The sequence below is a fragment of the Lontra canadensis genome, unplaced genomic scaffold (genome assembly GCF_010015895.1).
Source record: "Lontra canadensis isolate GAN:19392208 unplaced genomic scaffold, GSC_riverotter_1.0 scaffold1, whole genome shotgun sequence".
NCBI classification, from domain to species: Eukaryota; Metazoa; Chordata; class Mammalia; order Carnivora; family Mustelidae; genus Lontra; species Lontra canadensis.
In genome coordinates, this window is record NW_022630995.1 from 15,805,378 (window position 1) to 15,822,536 (window position 17,159).

The window sequence follows — 17,159 nt, forward strand, 5'->3', positions numbered from 1 at the left end:
GTTATGCAATAGATGTTTTTAAATTTATCTAAAAGATAGTCCTTTGCTAATTTTAAATACATCTAAATGTGAATGTGTGAATAATAATATATGTACTTGAAGATTAGTGCATACAGAATTCAAAGATAATAGAAACTCTTTCCACTCGTTTCTTGCTTTGGGATTTCAGATAGTAGTGACCATATTAAGAAGCAGAGATAAAAGGAGAAAGTAAGAAATAATTGGAATGCTGGTAAAGTAATCCTCTACGCTGCCGCAATTTACAATAGCGCGTTATATATAGAAATAGATCAGTCATTGTTTTCAAGCCGGCTAAATAAAACTGAACTCTTGGAAAGGCAAAGCACTTGACCTTTCCTGGTTTCACCAGCAGTATTTAAACTGGTGCAAGGCATCACACTTGCAAGTGTCTTCTGTTGACATGACAGATTCTCCTTCTAGTTCACACAATGTTCAAAAGGCACAGGTCCCTTACTTCGGAACGCAAGAGAGAAATATTTTCCCAAGGAATTACCCGGTCCATGATGAGGAATGACTTGAGAAACTTTCACTGTTTGTCGCAACTTGTGCTCTCAGCAGGCCCTCTAAAATCAGCTCCAGTATCTAAACATTCAAAAACTGTGCACTTTGAGATTGAAATACTTGATGCTCAAACAAGAAAGCAGATATGTATTGTGGATAAGGTAAGTGATATTCATTCATTGAATTTCTCTTGTCTGCCCCAAAGATTGCTGACCAGTTAATTTAATGCTGAGAAGTTTTTCTCAAAATATATTCCTGGCTTTTAATGTCACTTTTATGGGTGGTAAGATAGATACTTCATATATCGTTCCAGTAGAAGATATTTATTGTGTCTTTCACAGTCAGTTTAAATGGTAGCAAATAATTATTAGGTTCTGGTTTTTCTTGTTAACACTGACCATTGTCCAGAGGTAAAATTTTCAATACTCAACTTCTCAGCATCATAACAAAATTTCTCTAGGTTATTTTCTTCATGTACTTAATTACATATTCAAATTATCATAGAGTTTTATTAGTGCTCATAGAAAATAACAAGCAAAAGGTGCTAAATTTACTAAAAATATTTAGCATATACGATAAAATTTAGTCATTTAAAAATTATTTGGAGTTAATTGTCTTGAAAAATGAACATCTCACTTTTTATGAAAAGTTTACTTATTTCAAAGTGCTTAAGCTCCTAAAAAAATAGTCTTGCTTAATATGTTACACTTTTATATTCATATCACAAATCTGTCACTCAGGCAAGATAAAATACATGCTTCCTAGGTTAGAAAATTAACACAAATATATATGTACATCATGGATATACATATGTGTATATAATATCTACAACATTTTCAGTTTTTCATAAGTTTGAAAAGTCATTGGTAGTTTAATTTATTGTGAAAGATTGGTATTTTTAAAAACAATGTATCTTCATTTATTTTTCTTTAAAGACATGCTAGATAAGTTTTTTGTTATTCTTCTAAAAATAAAATCCAGTCACTGATTTCTTTTAACTATACTCAGCCTATAATTCTAGATAAGAAGGCAAGAGACAAAAGTGTTTACTGCTTTTAATTGCAGAAGATCATATGTATTTTCTAACTTAGTAGTTATGACACTATAGCTAACCTGTTTGTTGGGTGACACTAACTTATTTATAGATGGAAATAAAAAATAACTGTTACAAGTTCATACAGGTCATAAGTGGAATGCAAGAGATTCAGAATTATTTCCATGCAATTCTAAATCACATTCTTTTTCTATAGAACCACTAGAATCATATATAAATAATGAATATGTATTGCTAATACCACATGAATTTCATGCATGCTACAATATTTGTATTTTAATATCTCAATAAAATTTTGGGGTTTTAAATATCATACATGAATAAGAAAACAAACTGAAACAATTATCCAAATTGCTAATGTTTGCATTATGTCACTCTTGAAAATTTAAAACTCTTAAGAAAAATACAATAATATATTTTTATCATTTTATTATTCCATTTCATTTTTATTTTTATTTTTTATATTTATTATTTTTATATTTTATATTTTTATGTATAACATAATGTACATTACATCATATTATATAGAAATATATTTAATATATTATATATAGTGCATGTTATATATAATATATTTTATATAATATATCATATACTAAAATGCATAGTATATATTTTATATAGTATATATTTTAATAGTATATATCATATATAAATATTAAGTATGATACATATAAATATATAAATATAAGTATATAAAATGCATAATATAAAATATTATTTTATAAAAATAAAAATGTGTTTATTATTATCATTTATTAAATGAAAGGAAAAAAGATAATGAATGAAATGGATGTTAAATTGGTCAAGGATTCCCAAAGATTCTAAAATGAGACTGGTTTTTGTGTCCTTTCTGATATGTGTCTAAACTTTGATGCAAAATCTACCTTAAAGTAATGAGAACCTGCTAAAGGACTGCAAACTATTTTTCCCATAAATTTAAATTTTGATATTGAGATTGTATCTGAAGGTAAAACATGGAGTTTTACATTTTCATTTATTTATTGCAAAAACACATACAGACATACATACATTAAATAAAATAAGCTGGCAGAGAGCCAGCATTTTTTTTTTTTTAGATAGAGATAAGGATTTGGCTTAGGAATTTTGGTTCAGAAATTTTGCCTGTATTTGAATAGTTCCGGTAATTGGATCTCCAGTGGCAAACCTTTGGGGAAACTCAGTAGGCCAACGAGGGGATTACTTCTGGATTACACACCGCCTTTATTGCACAATGATACTGTCTGATGTGCAACTCACAATATAGGAGTGTTTGACTTGTCAGGAGAAGTGGATTTTGTTTTCTCTCATTTTTGTTTATAATTTGATAAATTGTCTCAATAATGCAAGACATTTAAAAGAACAAGATCTGGATTAATGTACATCTTTTTTGCCCCATGACTCTTAAAAGTTCAAATTTGTAAACACGAGAAAGGTTGATTTTTGTTTGTTGTTCAAGATACTGTTTTTCTTGGACAAAGTAACAGCTACATTAGCAGTAAGGTCATCTTAAGTGCCTTAAACTGTTCTTGGCTCTACTCAGTATTCTAAATAAGTGTTGTTTATGACTGAGTCCCGGTCTTTCAGAAAGCACTGTGTTGAAAAGTAGTAAAAGTTAAAGGTCATGTATTTTGGAACTAAGTATATCCGGGCCAAATCCCTGCTGCCTCAATCATATTTATCAAGGCTCAGGGAAGTTGCTGAATTGCTGATCACCACCATGTTATTTAGAAAATAGGTTAATAAAACATATTTTTGTAGGCTTAGACTGAAAAATAGGAATAATATATGTAACATGCTTAGCATGATGCCTTGAACATAATATGGGATAAGCTATATTTTTATTAATTTTAATAATCATTTGGAGAGATAAAATTAATGTGCATAAATATTCAAGAAAAAATAAGTGATGAGCATTGTGATACTGGCACAGACTTTAAATTTGACCTCTTGGTAATTGCCCATTGACATGAATTGTTATAATGTTTAGATTAGATATAAATATTCAAAGACCTTGAGTGGAATGTGTGTATTTTAGTAATATATGCTGAACTCTAGTAGAAATTTAGTTTATATCTAGATACTTTAATTTAAAATTCAAAATTGACAAAGTATCTACTAAGGATATTCATGAAACAAAGCATTGAGAGAATTCTTGGGGTCAAAGAATATATACTGAATCAGGTTCTTTTACTTAATGTCATACACATAACACACACACACACACACACACACACACATGCACACCAAAGAAACAAACCAAAACGTTTTGCCTTCAATATCTTCTCCACCTTCTGCCCATTTCTCTGATTACTTTCATCCTGTTCATATTGTCTACCCACATTTCTCTCTTCTCATTCTATCCTAAAGCTACTCCATTCAAGGATTTACTTCCATAGCTTCTCAGAGTTTGAACTTGCCAAGATCACCAGTGAGTCAGTGCTAAGTTCTTTGCTAAATCCAAACGTTATTACTCACACTTTATTTTAGTGTGTCAGCAACATTTGCTACTGATAAGCATGTCCTCCTTCTTAAAACACTTTTCCTGTGTGAGTTTCAGGATCATAGACACATATTTTTAAAAATTTACTTCATTGCTTCTCCCTTTCCTCTTGCTGCTGCTTTGTCATCTGACTTAATGGATTATGGATTGTCATGAACTCGGTCATCCAAACTTCTCCCCATCTTTACTAATTCATCTTATTGTGTCCAATAGCTTTGAATATTATCTATTGATGACTTATAAATATGTAACTGCAGCTTCTCCTTTTCTCCTGAACTGAAAATTCATTTATTCACGTATGTAGACATCTATGCATGCCACTGTGTATGTATTTACCTGTGCATCTATCTGTGTATCTATTTATGTACTACCTATCCATGCATACCGGTGTTTGCTAGGCATCTCAAACACAGTGTATCTGAAACTGAGCACTTGGCCTCACCCCCAGATTTTATCACAGAGTTTCCCAAGTCAATAAGTGGCAACTACATCCTTCAAATACCTCAAGCCAAACACTTAAGAGACATCATAACTCTTATCTTAATCTCACTCCCCCCACACGCAATCCATCTTCTCAGTGATACCTTCAAATATATCCAAAGTGACAAATTTTTACCACCTCTACTGCTGGCACTCTTAAATCTTTCCTCCACTTCTGTTCTTAGCACCTTCAATGTATTGCTTACATAGCAACTAGGACTAGCCTGTTATACCGTGTCAGCTACTATCATTTCCTACATAAAATTAGACAGTGTCTTCTTTAGATCTAGTTAATTGTCACTGTTTCTTTGGGGGCTTTTATTAACTACTTTTTTTAAATTGTAAAATCTGCCAGTATTCTCTATTACCCTTTCCTGTTCTATTTCTTTGCTACTACTTAATACCCTCTAACACACTGTTTATTTTTCCTTTTTCATTTTGTTTATTATTTGCCCTGCTCCTGGTATGCCAACTTCAGAAAATCTGGGATTTTATTATTTTTTTTAAATTCCTGTATCTCCAACACTTTGAACAGTGATTGGCACAAAGAAAGTATTTAACAAACATACACAGAAAAAGTGCTTAACCAACATGTATTGAATAAATGATGCCAGTTCAAGAAATGTGTGGATTTGACAATGCACACATGTTTAGAAGTGATACTTTGGGCTGGAGGAGTAGGATACTTGAAAGTACTTTTTACTATACTCTAAATAAAATTATTATTGAAAAAATATATTCACAATAAAAGACATTTGATTAAACCATTTCACTAAATGCCAAAGTTCTTCCTGGTTTGTCCCCAACAAAGATGTATAGGATTTAACTTTGTGTTAGTGTATAATTTACTGACAGTCATGCTCTGATAATAAAAAGCTAATAAGCTTTTCATAAGGCAGACAATGAAGATGGGGATATTTATTTAACTAATTTAGTTATATTCCATTTGTGATTAAAATAATATGACTAATCAAGGTTAAGATAGGGAGCTGACATAAAATATAAATATCATTCTTGTTTTTATTGGACCATAAAAATATATGAAAAATAGTTTTTAGAACTTTACCAGTGAGTTATTTTCAGTTGCTCACTATCCCTGTCTCACTTCTATTTTGTAAAATGTCAGAAGCTTATCTAGTGATATATTGATGATTCAAGAGCACTGCAAGAACTCTAAAAGCTAGGATTGATAAATGTTTCCAATATCTTCCCATTCTTTTTTCTTTAATCTTTTCTCCAAGGAACTTGACCTCAAGAGCCCTCTTTCTCTTATTATTTTATTTGCTCTATGTCAAAACTTTAAAAAGCATTTTTAAGACTACTTATAGGAGTACACTTACTGTGATGAGCACTGGGTGACGTATGGAATTGTTGAATCACTGTATTGTGCGCCTGAAACTAATAAACCATTCTATGTTAAAGAAAGACAGTTATAAATAAAGGGAAGCACTCAGTAATTTCCTAATCCTTCTAATGGTAAAAATATCAGTTTTTACCATAAAATACTGGAGAGAATTATAGGGTAGTCAGACTGAATAAAAGTTGCAATTTTAATACTTTAGTTAGAAATTTTGAGAATTCTTTTTTTAAGATTTTATTTATTTATTTGACAGACAGAGATCACAAGTAGGCAGAGAGGCAGGCAGAGAGAGAGGAGGAAGCAGGCTCCCTGCTGAGCAGAGAGCCCGATGTGGGGCTCGATCCCAGGACTCTGGGATCATGACCTGAGCCGAAGGCAGAGGCTTTAACCCACTGAGCCACCCAGGCGCCCCGTACTAACGACTTTCATTAGCCCAAATTCTCATGTTCTCTTTAATTTCATTATTGAGACAGAACATCTGATTCTGACTTCTGATACAATGTGTTTCAAAACAGAGAGCTATTTTCTTTTCTTTCTTTTTTTTTCCCTTTCCTTTTTTTCATCCTTCAATCAGCATCTTCTTTTTTGTTTCTTTTTTTAAAGTTTCAAATTTTCATTTTAATTTATCTAGTTAACAGAGTGTGATATTTGTTTCAGGAGTAGAATTTGTGACTCAGCACTTACATATAACACCCAGTGCTCATCACAAGTGCCCACCTTAATACCCATTATCCATTTAGCCCATGCCCCACAACCTCCCCTCCAGCAACCCTGTTTGTTTTCTATAGTTAAGAGTCTCATTTATGATTTGCTTCCCTTCTTGTTTTTTCTTTCCACTAAGTTCATCTGTTTTGTTAAAGGTGCTATTTTTGAAGAATATCTTTTTCTCTTATTGATATGAAAAAAAGTTTCCAAAGTTTGTTTTTATTTTTTATATAGAGACATAAAATAACATTAATTAACATTCAAACCTAGAAATTAAAAATATCTTTGAAGTATCTTATATAATAATAAATTAAGCAACAGATATGCTCAACATGTTTATGTCATTAAAAATTAAAGAATTGAGATGAATGATTCCTCTCCAAATAAGTAATTAACATAATCATTTTCTGTGAGCCCAGAGGAGCCTCAGTGTCCACTCCTTTTTTTTTTTTTTTTTTTTTTTTGGATATACTTGGAAATTCCATACTACACCATGAAATTCTAATTTCAAAGGAATCAGTATACTTTGATCTTAGTATATTTTAGTATCATCTGCCCTGCCTTAGATTTCTTTCAGAAAAAGTGAACCTATTTTATTTAACAAATACATAATGCCATGAAAGGCAATGTGATGCAGTAGTTTATGCACAGAAGTCAGACATTTGTGTCTGTATTTGAGCTGTGCAAATTATTAATGTTTTATCCTTGTAACATGTTACTTAACTAGTCTAATTCTTGCTTTTACATGTAGGGTAAATTACAAATCAAAGCACAATAAGTATGTATCTTCCAGGAATATCTAGGGTTTTTATATTCTTGTAAATATGAAAAACATAGCAATGTGTCCACCACATGTTTGATTTTCTGTAAATGAATGTTATATTTTTAGATAGTGGCAGTATATCAGTAATATTATTATTCCACTGATGAGGAAAATAATTAAATTAATATTATAACTGTAATAACCGTCATTTTTTATGACAGTCATTATGATTCCACTCTGAAAATTATTAGGAAGCATTAGAATTAGGAAGTATGGGGGCACCTGGGTGGCTCAGTGGGTTAGGCCTCTGTCTTCAGCTCAGGTCATGAACTCAGGCTCTCTGCTAGGTAGGGAGACTGCTTCCCCCTCTTTCTCTGCCTGCCTCTCTGCCTACTTGTTATCTCTCTGTCAAATAAATAAATAAAATGTTAAAAAAGTTAGGAAGTATGGTCATAGGGGCCATCTTTGTAACATCAGTTTCTAGCATCCTATGTCCAACTATTTTATAATATGCACTGGGTACTTGTACCATGATATACCATGAAAGATGCCAATGGATATATAAGAATTGAACATCAATATATAGTAGAGAAAAATGAATATACTTTAGAAAACTATTCAGGTATAGCATTTGTAAAGCAAATATAAACTATTGAGTGTATTCAATTAAATTATGTCTACATTTTCCATTTTCGAAATATATCACCATGTAAGAAAACTGTTTATATGGTGAAGGTATGAAGAAGATGTCATTTTAATTCCTGTAATATATGAGATGCAGTGATATTCATTTAGAAGGTCAAACATAGATGAGTAAGTTTTGGAGGATGCATCTTGAAAGAGAAGAGTTGAAATTTACCAGATTCACTGGTTCTCCAACTCTCTATATATTTTGATGTCCTATAGGGTCACAATGAACCTTTTATTAATTCAATAGGTATTTGTTAAGACATTTGTCTAGTGTTCTATTACATGTTCAAGATAATGCACTAACTTGACCAGATATGCAATTCTTATTCTCATAGATTCTGTTCTTTCTTGTGGAAGCCAAGCACTGTATAAGTAATGTTAACTGCAAAGGTATCTACACAGTGAGAGGAAACAAAGTAATTTGAAGTGATAAACAAAGGGAGATAATCTGTGAAACAGATGAATTTCCTTGGAGGAATGATGTTTATGTGTGAATACAATGAGAGAAATAGGAGATAATGACAGATACAAGAGATAGAACAGGACTTCTTTGCTTGTAAAAAATAACAGCCAAGGATGATGCAAGTATGATGTTGAACTCTTATTTGAGCAACTGAGATCCTGAGAACGGCATAATTTATGGAGTCATTTTTATTGGTTTTTGTTTACTTTTTGCTTCTTTTTTTAAATCCTTTTCAAGTTGTTATTTAAATTCCAGTTAGTTAACATACAGTGTAATATTAGTTTCAAGTGTGCAATTGTTTGCTTTCTTGTTTTTAGTGCAGACAAGTAGAGAAGCAGGTAGGAAGCAAGAGCTCAGTTTTGTTCTTTTTAAGTTGAGGTCTTTGTGAAATATCCAAAAAGAGATAACCTGCAGGCACTTGGGTTTGAAGTTTTAGAACTTAGGGAAGAGGTCATGTTTAAATATGTCGACTTGGGGATTACACATGTATAGGTGTCTCTTGCAGCCACTGTAGTATAGAAGATAAAAATTTAGAAAGAACAATATAATGAATAAGGAAGGAAAAGAACCAGTGATAGAGGCCTGAGGAATTCCAATATGTACAGATCTTAAATAAAAGCGGGGATTGAAAAAGAAAATAAGGAGAAGTTTCCAGAGAGACAGAAGAAATATGGTAACTCTTTCCTCACAGAAACCTAGAAGAAATACTTCAGTGAGAAGGGAAAGACCAGTAGATACAGCTGAGAAGCAAAAAGAAATAAAACAAGTACCCCTTATATTAAGTGGGATAATGTTCATTCTTTAGTTTAATCAGATCAATTTAGGTACAATGTTGTGGGGAAAAATCCAGTCTAGATGAAACTCTATGGGTAATATGAAATTTAAGTTTCCTAGGAAGCCTTTCTTTCATAGGCAGCAGAAGTCTTGAAAACTTTATTGTCTCAACTCCTTCATTCTTCAACTCTATATTGACTCCTGTAGTCTGATTCACATACTTTGGTTTATGTTTTACCCTTCTTCATTCTTCCATTTTTAACATTCAGTATTACTCATCAGCCCCCTGAAAATACTGTAAATTTCCATTCTTTGAGTTTGGGTAAAATTTGATTCCTCTGTCTGGAGTGTTCTGTCACAATCTTCTGTCCATTCCTCATGATCTAAATGAGATGACAATTTCTTTGTGTGCCATTTACCATCCCCAATAAGCAGATATGTTATTTGTCCCAGAAATTATTGGCTGAAATTTCCATTAAATAATCTAGTATTTGAAAATGAACATTTGTAAGCTATCCCAACAGTTTGAAAGATTAATTTTGTGCTTGTTCAATCATACATTTTTTTTCTAAATGAGAAATATAATTAATCAGAATTTCATTTTTTCTAGCAATTTATTTCATTGTATTTTACAAATATATCATAGAATTTCTTAAGGAGTAATATTTTGTCCTACGTAATTTAGGAAACATTGAGCTGCACGACATGGAAATGACCTAAATGCTGTTGTGCAATAAATATGTATTGGATGCAAAATTGGAACATGTCATATCCAGGCTCCTCTTGGATTTCATTCTAAAAATTACATGTTCTTGACTAACAAGGTAAAATAATAACTTCCAAACATCTGAATTATAAATATACTACAAAAATTATAGCTGAAATAACATGTCTTTGGATCAAATAAAGTAAATAAATCATGTTTTTCTAAGAAATGTAAATATAGGATGAAAAGAGAAACGTTAATGCTAAGGAAGAAAATTATGAGGGGAGTATTATACTATTAAAAGAAATCCTGTTTCCTATTAAGTCAAAGCTGAACTAAGATAGTTAATTTTAGAAATGCAGGTTTAAAAAAGTGCATAAGACACAGATAACAGTATATGTAAAGAAACAAACAATGAAATTGTAACTACAGTTGACTTTTGAGAAATTTGGGGATATGGGGTATTGACCCCCATGCGGTTGAAAATCCATGTTTAACTTTTAACTCCCCCAAAACTTAAGTACTAATAATGTACTATTGACTGGAAGCCTTACTGATAAGATAAATAGTTGGTTAACACATATTTTGAATATTATATGTACTATATACAGCATTTTTATAACAAAGTTACTAGATAAAAGAAAATATGTATTATTAAGAAAACTACAATGAAAGAAAATACATGCACAGTGCTGTACTGAAAAAAAAAATCTGTGATCAAGTGGTCCCACACAGTTCAAACCAGTTTTTCAAAAGTCAAATGTATATCCAAGAAATACATGATTCGAATTAGATAAATAGTTACTTTATGAGTAGCTACTATACTTTAGATTACTTGAGGCTGAAAACTAAACATATTTCCTTGCCCCTATATACATGAGTCAAATTGGAAAGATAGATTACGAATTTTAAAACAAATTATAACATGGCAAATAGCATATACAAGTTTAACACAAATTATATTATAAGACTAGAGAAAGAATACTTTTTTATCTGATAGAGGTTTAGGCATGAAGATGAGAAAAGCTAAATTGAGTGGAAGGAGGGACTCAAAAGGATTTTAAAAATATATATGCTACAATTAATTAGCATGGGTAAGGTAGAGATAACATCCCAGAGGTTGCCTGGGTGGCTCAGTAAATTAAGCTTCTGTCTTCAGCTCAGGTGATGATCACAAGGTCATGGGATTGAGCCCTGAATCAGGCTCCCTGCTCAGAGGGCAACCTGCTTCTCTCTCTATCCCTTCCCCTGCTTGTGCGTGCACTGTTTCTTTCTCTTAAATAAATAAATAAATAAATAAAATTCAAAAAATAAAAAGAAACAAGGAGGAACATCCCAGGAAGAATTAGCATATTGAATGTATCACAATCCTAAATTTCTACTACAAAGCTGTCATAATTAAAACAGTATGCTAAAAATAAATAAATAAACAAAACAAAACGGAAAACCAGTATGGTATTGGCACAAAAATAAACACATAGATCAACAGAACAGAATACAGAACTTAGAAATAAACCTACACTTATGTGGTCAATTAATCAAGGACAAAGGAAACAAGAATATACAATGAGCAAGTCTTTTCATCAACAAAACAGTAAGCTAACTTATTAAAGGGAAGAAGATATATGATATATCCAATAAGGGGTCAATATTCAAATGCATTAAGAACTCATACAACTCAATACAAAAAAATCAAATAATACAGTTAAAAATTGACCGAAGGCCTGAAGAGACATATTTTCAAAGAAGACACGCAGTCAATAGACATATGAATAGTTGCTCAATATCACTCATCATCATGAAAATGCAAATCAAAATCACACTATCACCTCAAACCTGTCAGAACGGCTAGTATCAAGAGGACAAGAAATAACAAATGTTGGTGAGGATGTGGAAAAAAGTAAACCCTCATGTGTTATTTGTGGAAATTTAAATCGGTGCAACCAGTGTGGAAAATAGAAATACCATATGATCCAATAATTCCACTACCGGGTATTTACCCAAAGGAAACACACACACACACACGAATGAATATATATACATATATGTGTATACACACACATATATATATATATATGGAGGGCAAAGAGCATTCCAGGAAGAAGAATTAGCATATCAAAGGCAAAGAAGCAGAAAAGTAGTAAGCAAGCTTTCTGGGTTACTGTAATTAAGTTGATGGTGTGATGATGCAAAATGGAACAAACAGAATAGATGGTTTGGCTGGAATGGAGGGTAGAGGCCTAGTTGACTTTCTAGCATCTGGCCTTTTTCTTTCCTTTCAAATCAGGGAGATAATATTTTAAGATACAACATTCAAAAAATTAAATCTAGTAACAATGTGGAAAATAGACTAGATAATAGAAAGACTGAAGACAGGGGCGCCTGGGTGGCTCAGTGGGTTAAAGCCTCTGCCTTCAGCTCAGGTCATGATCCAAGGATCCTTGGATCGAGCCCTACATTGCATCAGACTCTCTGCTCAGCAGGGAGCCTGCTTCCCTTCCTCTCTCTCTCTGCCTACTTGTGATCTCTTGTCTGTCAAATAAAAATATATATATATATTTTAAAAATTTTTAAAAGTTAAAAAAAAGAAAAGAAAAAAGAAAGACTGAAGACAAAGAGCTTAGTAAAACTGAGAAGCAAATCTTCTGGGAGCCTGTTCAGACCTGCCACATTTAGGAGGCGCCATAGCACCATGGGCTTTGCTTGGGTTTTGATGATACTCAGGCACCTCTCACACTTAACCAGCTTGTGACATTGGGCAATGTCCTTATTTTTCTTTCCCTTAAAATTTTACTGAGACCGGCTATGTCACTAGAATCATCTGAATGAATGCCATCTTCTAGTAGAGATTTACATAATAAAATGCTATGGCACAGAAGTTAGCACTTGAATATTGCTAACGAATTAAAGTCTACAAATGTTAAAATAAAACAAAAATTTTCCATATCATTTAAATATATTAAAAACTATAAAATGAAGGAAGGTTTAACAAAATTTTCACACTGTAATAAAAGTGTTGAAGTTAATTTATTTTCTTTCTGTATGTATATATAACCCATATTTAGGGAGTAAGTAAAAAACAATTTAAATCAAATATAAATTTTGGGGCACATCTTTAAGACATATCTGAGCCTTAAAGTAATAAATACATACACATACATTTCTGATTTAATCTTTACTAGACAGCACCCTTTATGTAACAAAAGAGAATAGTTATGTAATAAATATACTGTAGTTTCTATCTAATGTTGTTATGATCCACATATATTAGACAAGTGTATACATCTGGGTACAATAGAATAGAATGCAGTATTATAGGTAAAAGGAATATGATATTCCATTACTATTTTATTGTAGGTAAAAGGTATATGATATTCCGTTACTATCTTATTGTAGATAAAGGGAATATGATATTCCATTACTATTTTATTTCAGTTAGGTTTGGTTTAACAGGGATTTTGCTGTTTGCACTTGTAATGAATCAAGGCAATCTTCTATATCCAAACCTGTTATGAATTTGTCAAATTAACACACACTCATGGAATACAGGGGGCCAGGTGGTGAGTTGAGGTTTGACGACAGACCACAAGAGAAGTGAAAATAAAGAAGTTTATTACCCACAGGTTCTGGAGGAAGTATCCAGCAGGTTTCAGGGAGCTACATGGGAGGTGAGAGGAGACAGGGTGCAGATAGAGACAGACAGGACCTAAGGCACATGTCTTTATTAGGGTATGTGAGTGGAGTGCTAGGGATTCCTGGATTAAGGCCGAGTTAGTCAATTCAAACCAAAAGATGGGGTTTTAGTAAGCCCCAAAGAAGTCTTACCATAGGGCACATTAAGAAAAGTCATTGAGAAACAGGGGAGACTGTTAGTCCCAAGGGCTGTTGGAAACGTTCTATCAGAATGGACATTTAGTTGTGACTCTGAGGGCTGCTATCTTGGGCCTGTCCTTGTCTGAGGGCCTAGTGTCAGGTGAGGGTCACTGCAGGCTGCTTGGTCAAACAAAACAGACACCAAAGCAGCAATATCTCAGCTTAGCTAAACTCTTGAAAAAACCTGAAGATGAGCAGAGTGTCTTGTTATCAGAAAGTTCATGATGAAGGGGTTCCTAGTTCTTTCATTATCTAACAGTTCAAACAAAAAAAGATTAAAATTTGTGCTTACATAACATATTTCTGAGAAATAATTTTGCTTTGATATTCTTGTGCTTTTCTTTGATCCCTTTCTCTAAATCAACTTAAATTCTATTTTAGGCATGTACCTTGTCCAGATTAACATTTTCTGGTACTTTTGGGTAGCCCAGTAAAGAGCTATCAAAATCATTACTGAATGAGTTGCTGTGAACTTAATGTTACTTAAATACAAAATACTATTTTTAATTGTTCCTTTCATAGACCTTACTGCTCAAAATTATCCGGTAACAACTTTCTTTCCTGTACTGTAACTCATAACAGTTGTATTTAACACATGAGGAATAACTTAAGGCAATATTAAGAAATCAACATTCCATTTTTGCTTTGTTGTTTTTTTTTTTTTAATTATCTAAAGGCCTCAGGGCAAGAAGTCTGAAGGTATAATATTGCAGAAAGTGGAAACTGGCATTGCTATTATTTAAGCCTTTCAATATCCTCACAATAGGCATTTGTGCTTCTTAACAACACAGAATAGAGCAGTGATGAAATTTATATTTTTGTTAGAATTTGTGTAATTATACATAAATGTGAGTGATCTTAGATTTATGTATGCTTATATTGCATTTTAGCATCTGCTGTGAAAACTGCTATTTGCCTGGCTACATGATAAGAGCTCAAAGGTTTGGAGCCAATCATTGTTTTAAGGTGGTATTACCCATAAAGTAAAATGGATCATCAAGTTCTTACAAGAATATCTTTTAAGGGAAGAACCCTAGAATATGAACTTTCTCTTCCTTTCCTCTCTCCTTCCTTCTTTCCTGTTTTTTATTTTTATTATTTTTTTTTTACTTTCTTTCTTTTTTTTTTTTTTCCATATATATTGAAGAATACCAATCTTCAACTATAATAGACCCTGGGAACTCCATCATGAAAACCAAACCAAACCAAACAAAAAATATGGTCCTTCCTCTTTGGAAAGTCTCTGTATTTTGATGGATAAGCACATGTAAATAGTCCAACACAAGATAATATGACACAAGCCAAAACAGAGGCATGAACGGACTGCTGACTGAGTCCAAGTGGGCGATTTTCTTTTTTACTGCAGAAACTGAGAGTGGCTTTAGAAACCTCCTCCAGTTATAAACAGTGAGGGCAATCTGACAGATCATCCCGAGGGTATCTCTTAACAGTAAAGGGCAGTCTCCTAAAGTAGAAATTATCTCCTCTAAATGCTTTATATCCTCAGCTTTTCAGCCTTTAACGAAGGCATATAGCTACAGGGATACCTCTGGAGAATTTAGGAAGGAAGGCAAAGAAGAATTCTCTACCCACTTTAGAGTTTCAAATGTGCAAACTTTTAGGGCTCCATAACATTAATATGTTATATTTTATTAGTGGATTTTTAAACTGACAGTCATAAAATAATTTTCAATCCCTGTTGATCTACTGGGATTCAACTAAGTAACCTGAGTCCACCAGTCTGTCACCACATAAAGCCTATGAATGTCACACTCATTTATTTTCCTATGAGAAGTTAGTTCTCTTTTTAGAGAGATTTATTGTGAACTGACTACTACATCAACATATTGGATATTTTATTTGAAAATTTATCTTACTCTTAAGTCAAGAAAGCTGTACCTCTGCCTTCTTATAAACTCATCATTTTAACATCATTTTGTGAAAAGCGTGTATTAATTATCACCTTTTTTCTTATTGCAGTTGAAGTTGCCTTATTACACATTTTCACTGCCTCCAAAATAAACATTTTATATTACTTCATGTTTGGGAGTTTCTGACTTTTTAATTATTGGCTATTTGATTTCTTAAAAATAAAAATGTAATGTAATTATAATTTCTTTTAGCAAAACATTCCATGAATTACTGGCTATATAACTAAGTCCTTCATTTGTCAGTACTGGTCTTTGTGCCATTAAATATCTATTTATTATCTCATTAACTTCATTTAATAAAATCCATTTGTAACCTGAATTTAATTTTTAATAAAGACTTTAACATAGAATGCCTGAGATGTTCTGGATATATTCTACTACTTTTGTACAGTTAGGAAAATTTCAAAGAGCTTTCACACTAAAATTCCTGAGAAACTGCTTTTGCCTTAAGAGAGATTTTATGTATCTCTTAAGGCAAAAGTAGTTTCTCAGGAATTTTAACTCAACATTTTAAGAAGCATATAAGCAGCAAGAACAGCCACAAACCCTGAGCTGTTGATTGCTAAAGGGAAATCTTCTTAATTTCAAAATGAGAAGAAAAAAAATCAAGTACATTTTTCTACAACTATAAAAAAAAATCCATAATTGTACTTGTTTGCTTTTACTTTCAATCAGCATTTCTGGCATTGCATAGATATAATGTCTTCTTTTTTAGATTTTTTTTATTTAAATTGGGTTTAATTAACATAAACTGTATTATTAGTTTCAGGGTAACATAATGTCTTCTTAGATTTTTATTGGCAATAGAATTCCTGTAACTTAAATTAATGGTCCATGTATGTCATGATTTAAATATGTAAGTACAATTCCACTAAATACTTAATTTTCAAGCTATTTCTTCTTGGATCTATACTGTGCTATAATAGAAAAAAATCTGGACTCGCAGCTTAGCTCTCTTCTGCACAAAATGACACTATATCCCCTCTGCCAGATTATGTCTTTTGTAAAGACATCATTCACCATCACATCCATCCTGAAAGGAGGGACCAACATGTGGAGCTCTATAATACATAATGCATGTGAGATGGAATGTGATATTTTTTTCAGATGGGCCCCTGCTGTTGCTTCATGGTTATTCATTTGGGAGGTTGGAGACTCTAACACTCAGCAAGTGATTGCAAGATGATCAAAGTGTTTCCATCAGTAGAGAATTCACGTGTGAAGCTAATTCTTAAATGAGCTGACAAAGAAAGTTTCACCTTAGTTTATCAATCTGCTTCAATTCTCTAGAATTTCTTCCTGTCTGTACTACGTTCAATCAATCAGTAAATCGTT

At 32.3% G+C, this 17,159-nt stretch overlaps 1 protein-coding gene across 3 annotated transcripts in view; it reads left to right on the forward strand.

The window, feature by feature from the left end:
- Positions 1-386: 386 nt before the first annotated feature.
- TECRL (trans-2,3-enoyl-CoA reductase like) overlaps positions 387-17,159 on the forward strand; it is a 97,912-nt gene continuing 81,139 nt past the window's right edge. Inside the window, exon 1 of one of the 3 annotated variants that reach the window (XM_032849318.1) lies at positions 387-683. In XM_032849318.1, the coding sequence (XP_032705209.1) occupies positions 450-683 (234 nt within the window). In that variant the 5' untranslated portion in view covers positions 387-449. The remainder of the gene's footprint in view (positions 684-17,159) is intronic. The other 2 variants (XM_032849247.1, XM_032849165.1) reach the window with 2 other exon arrangements.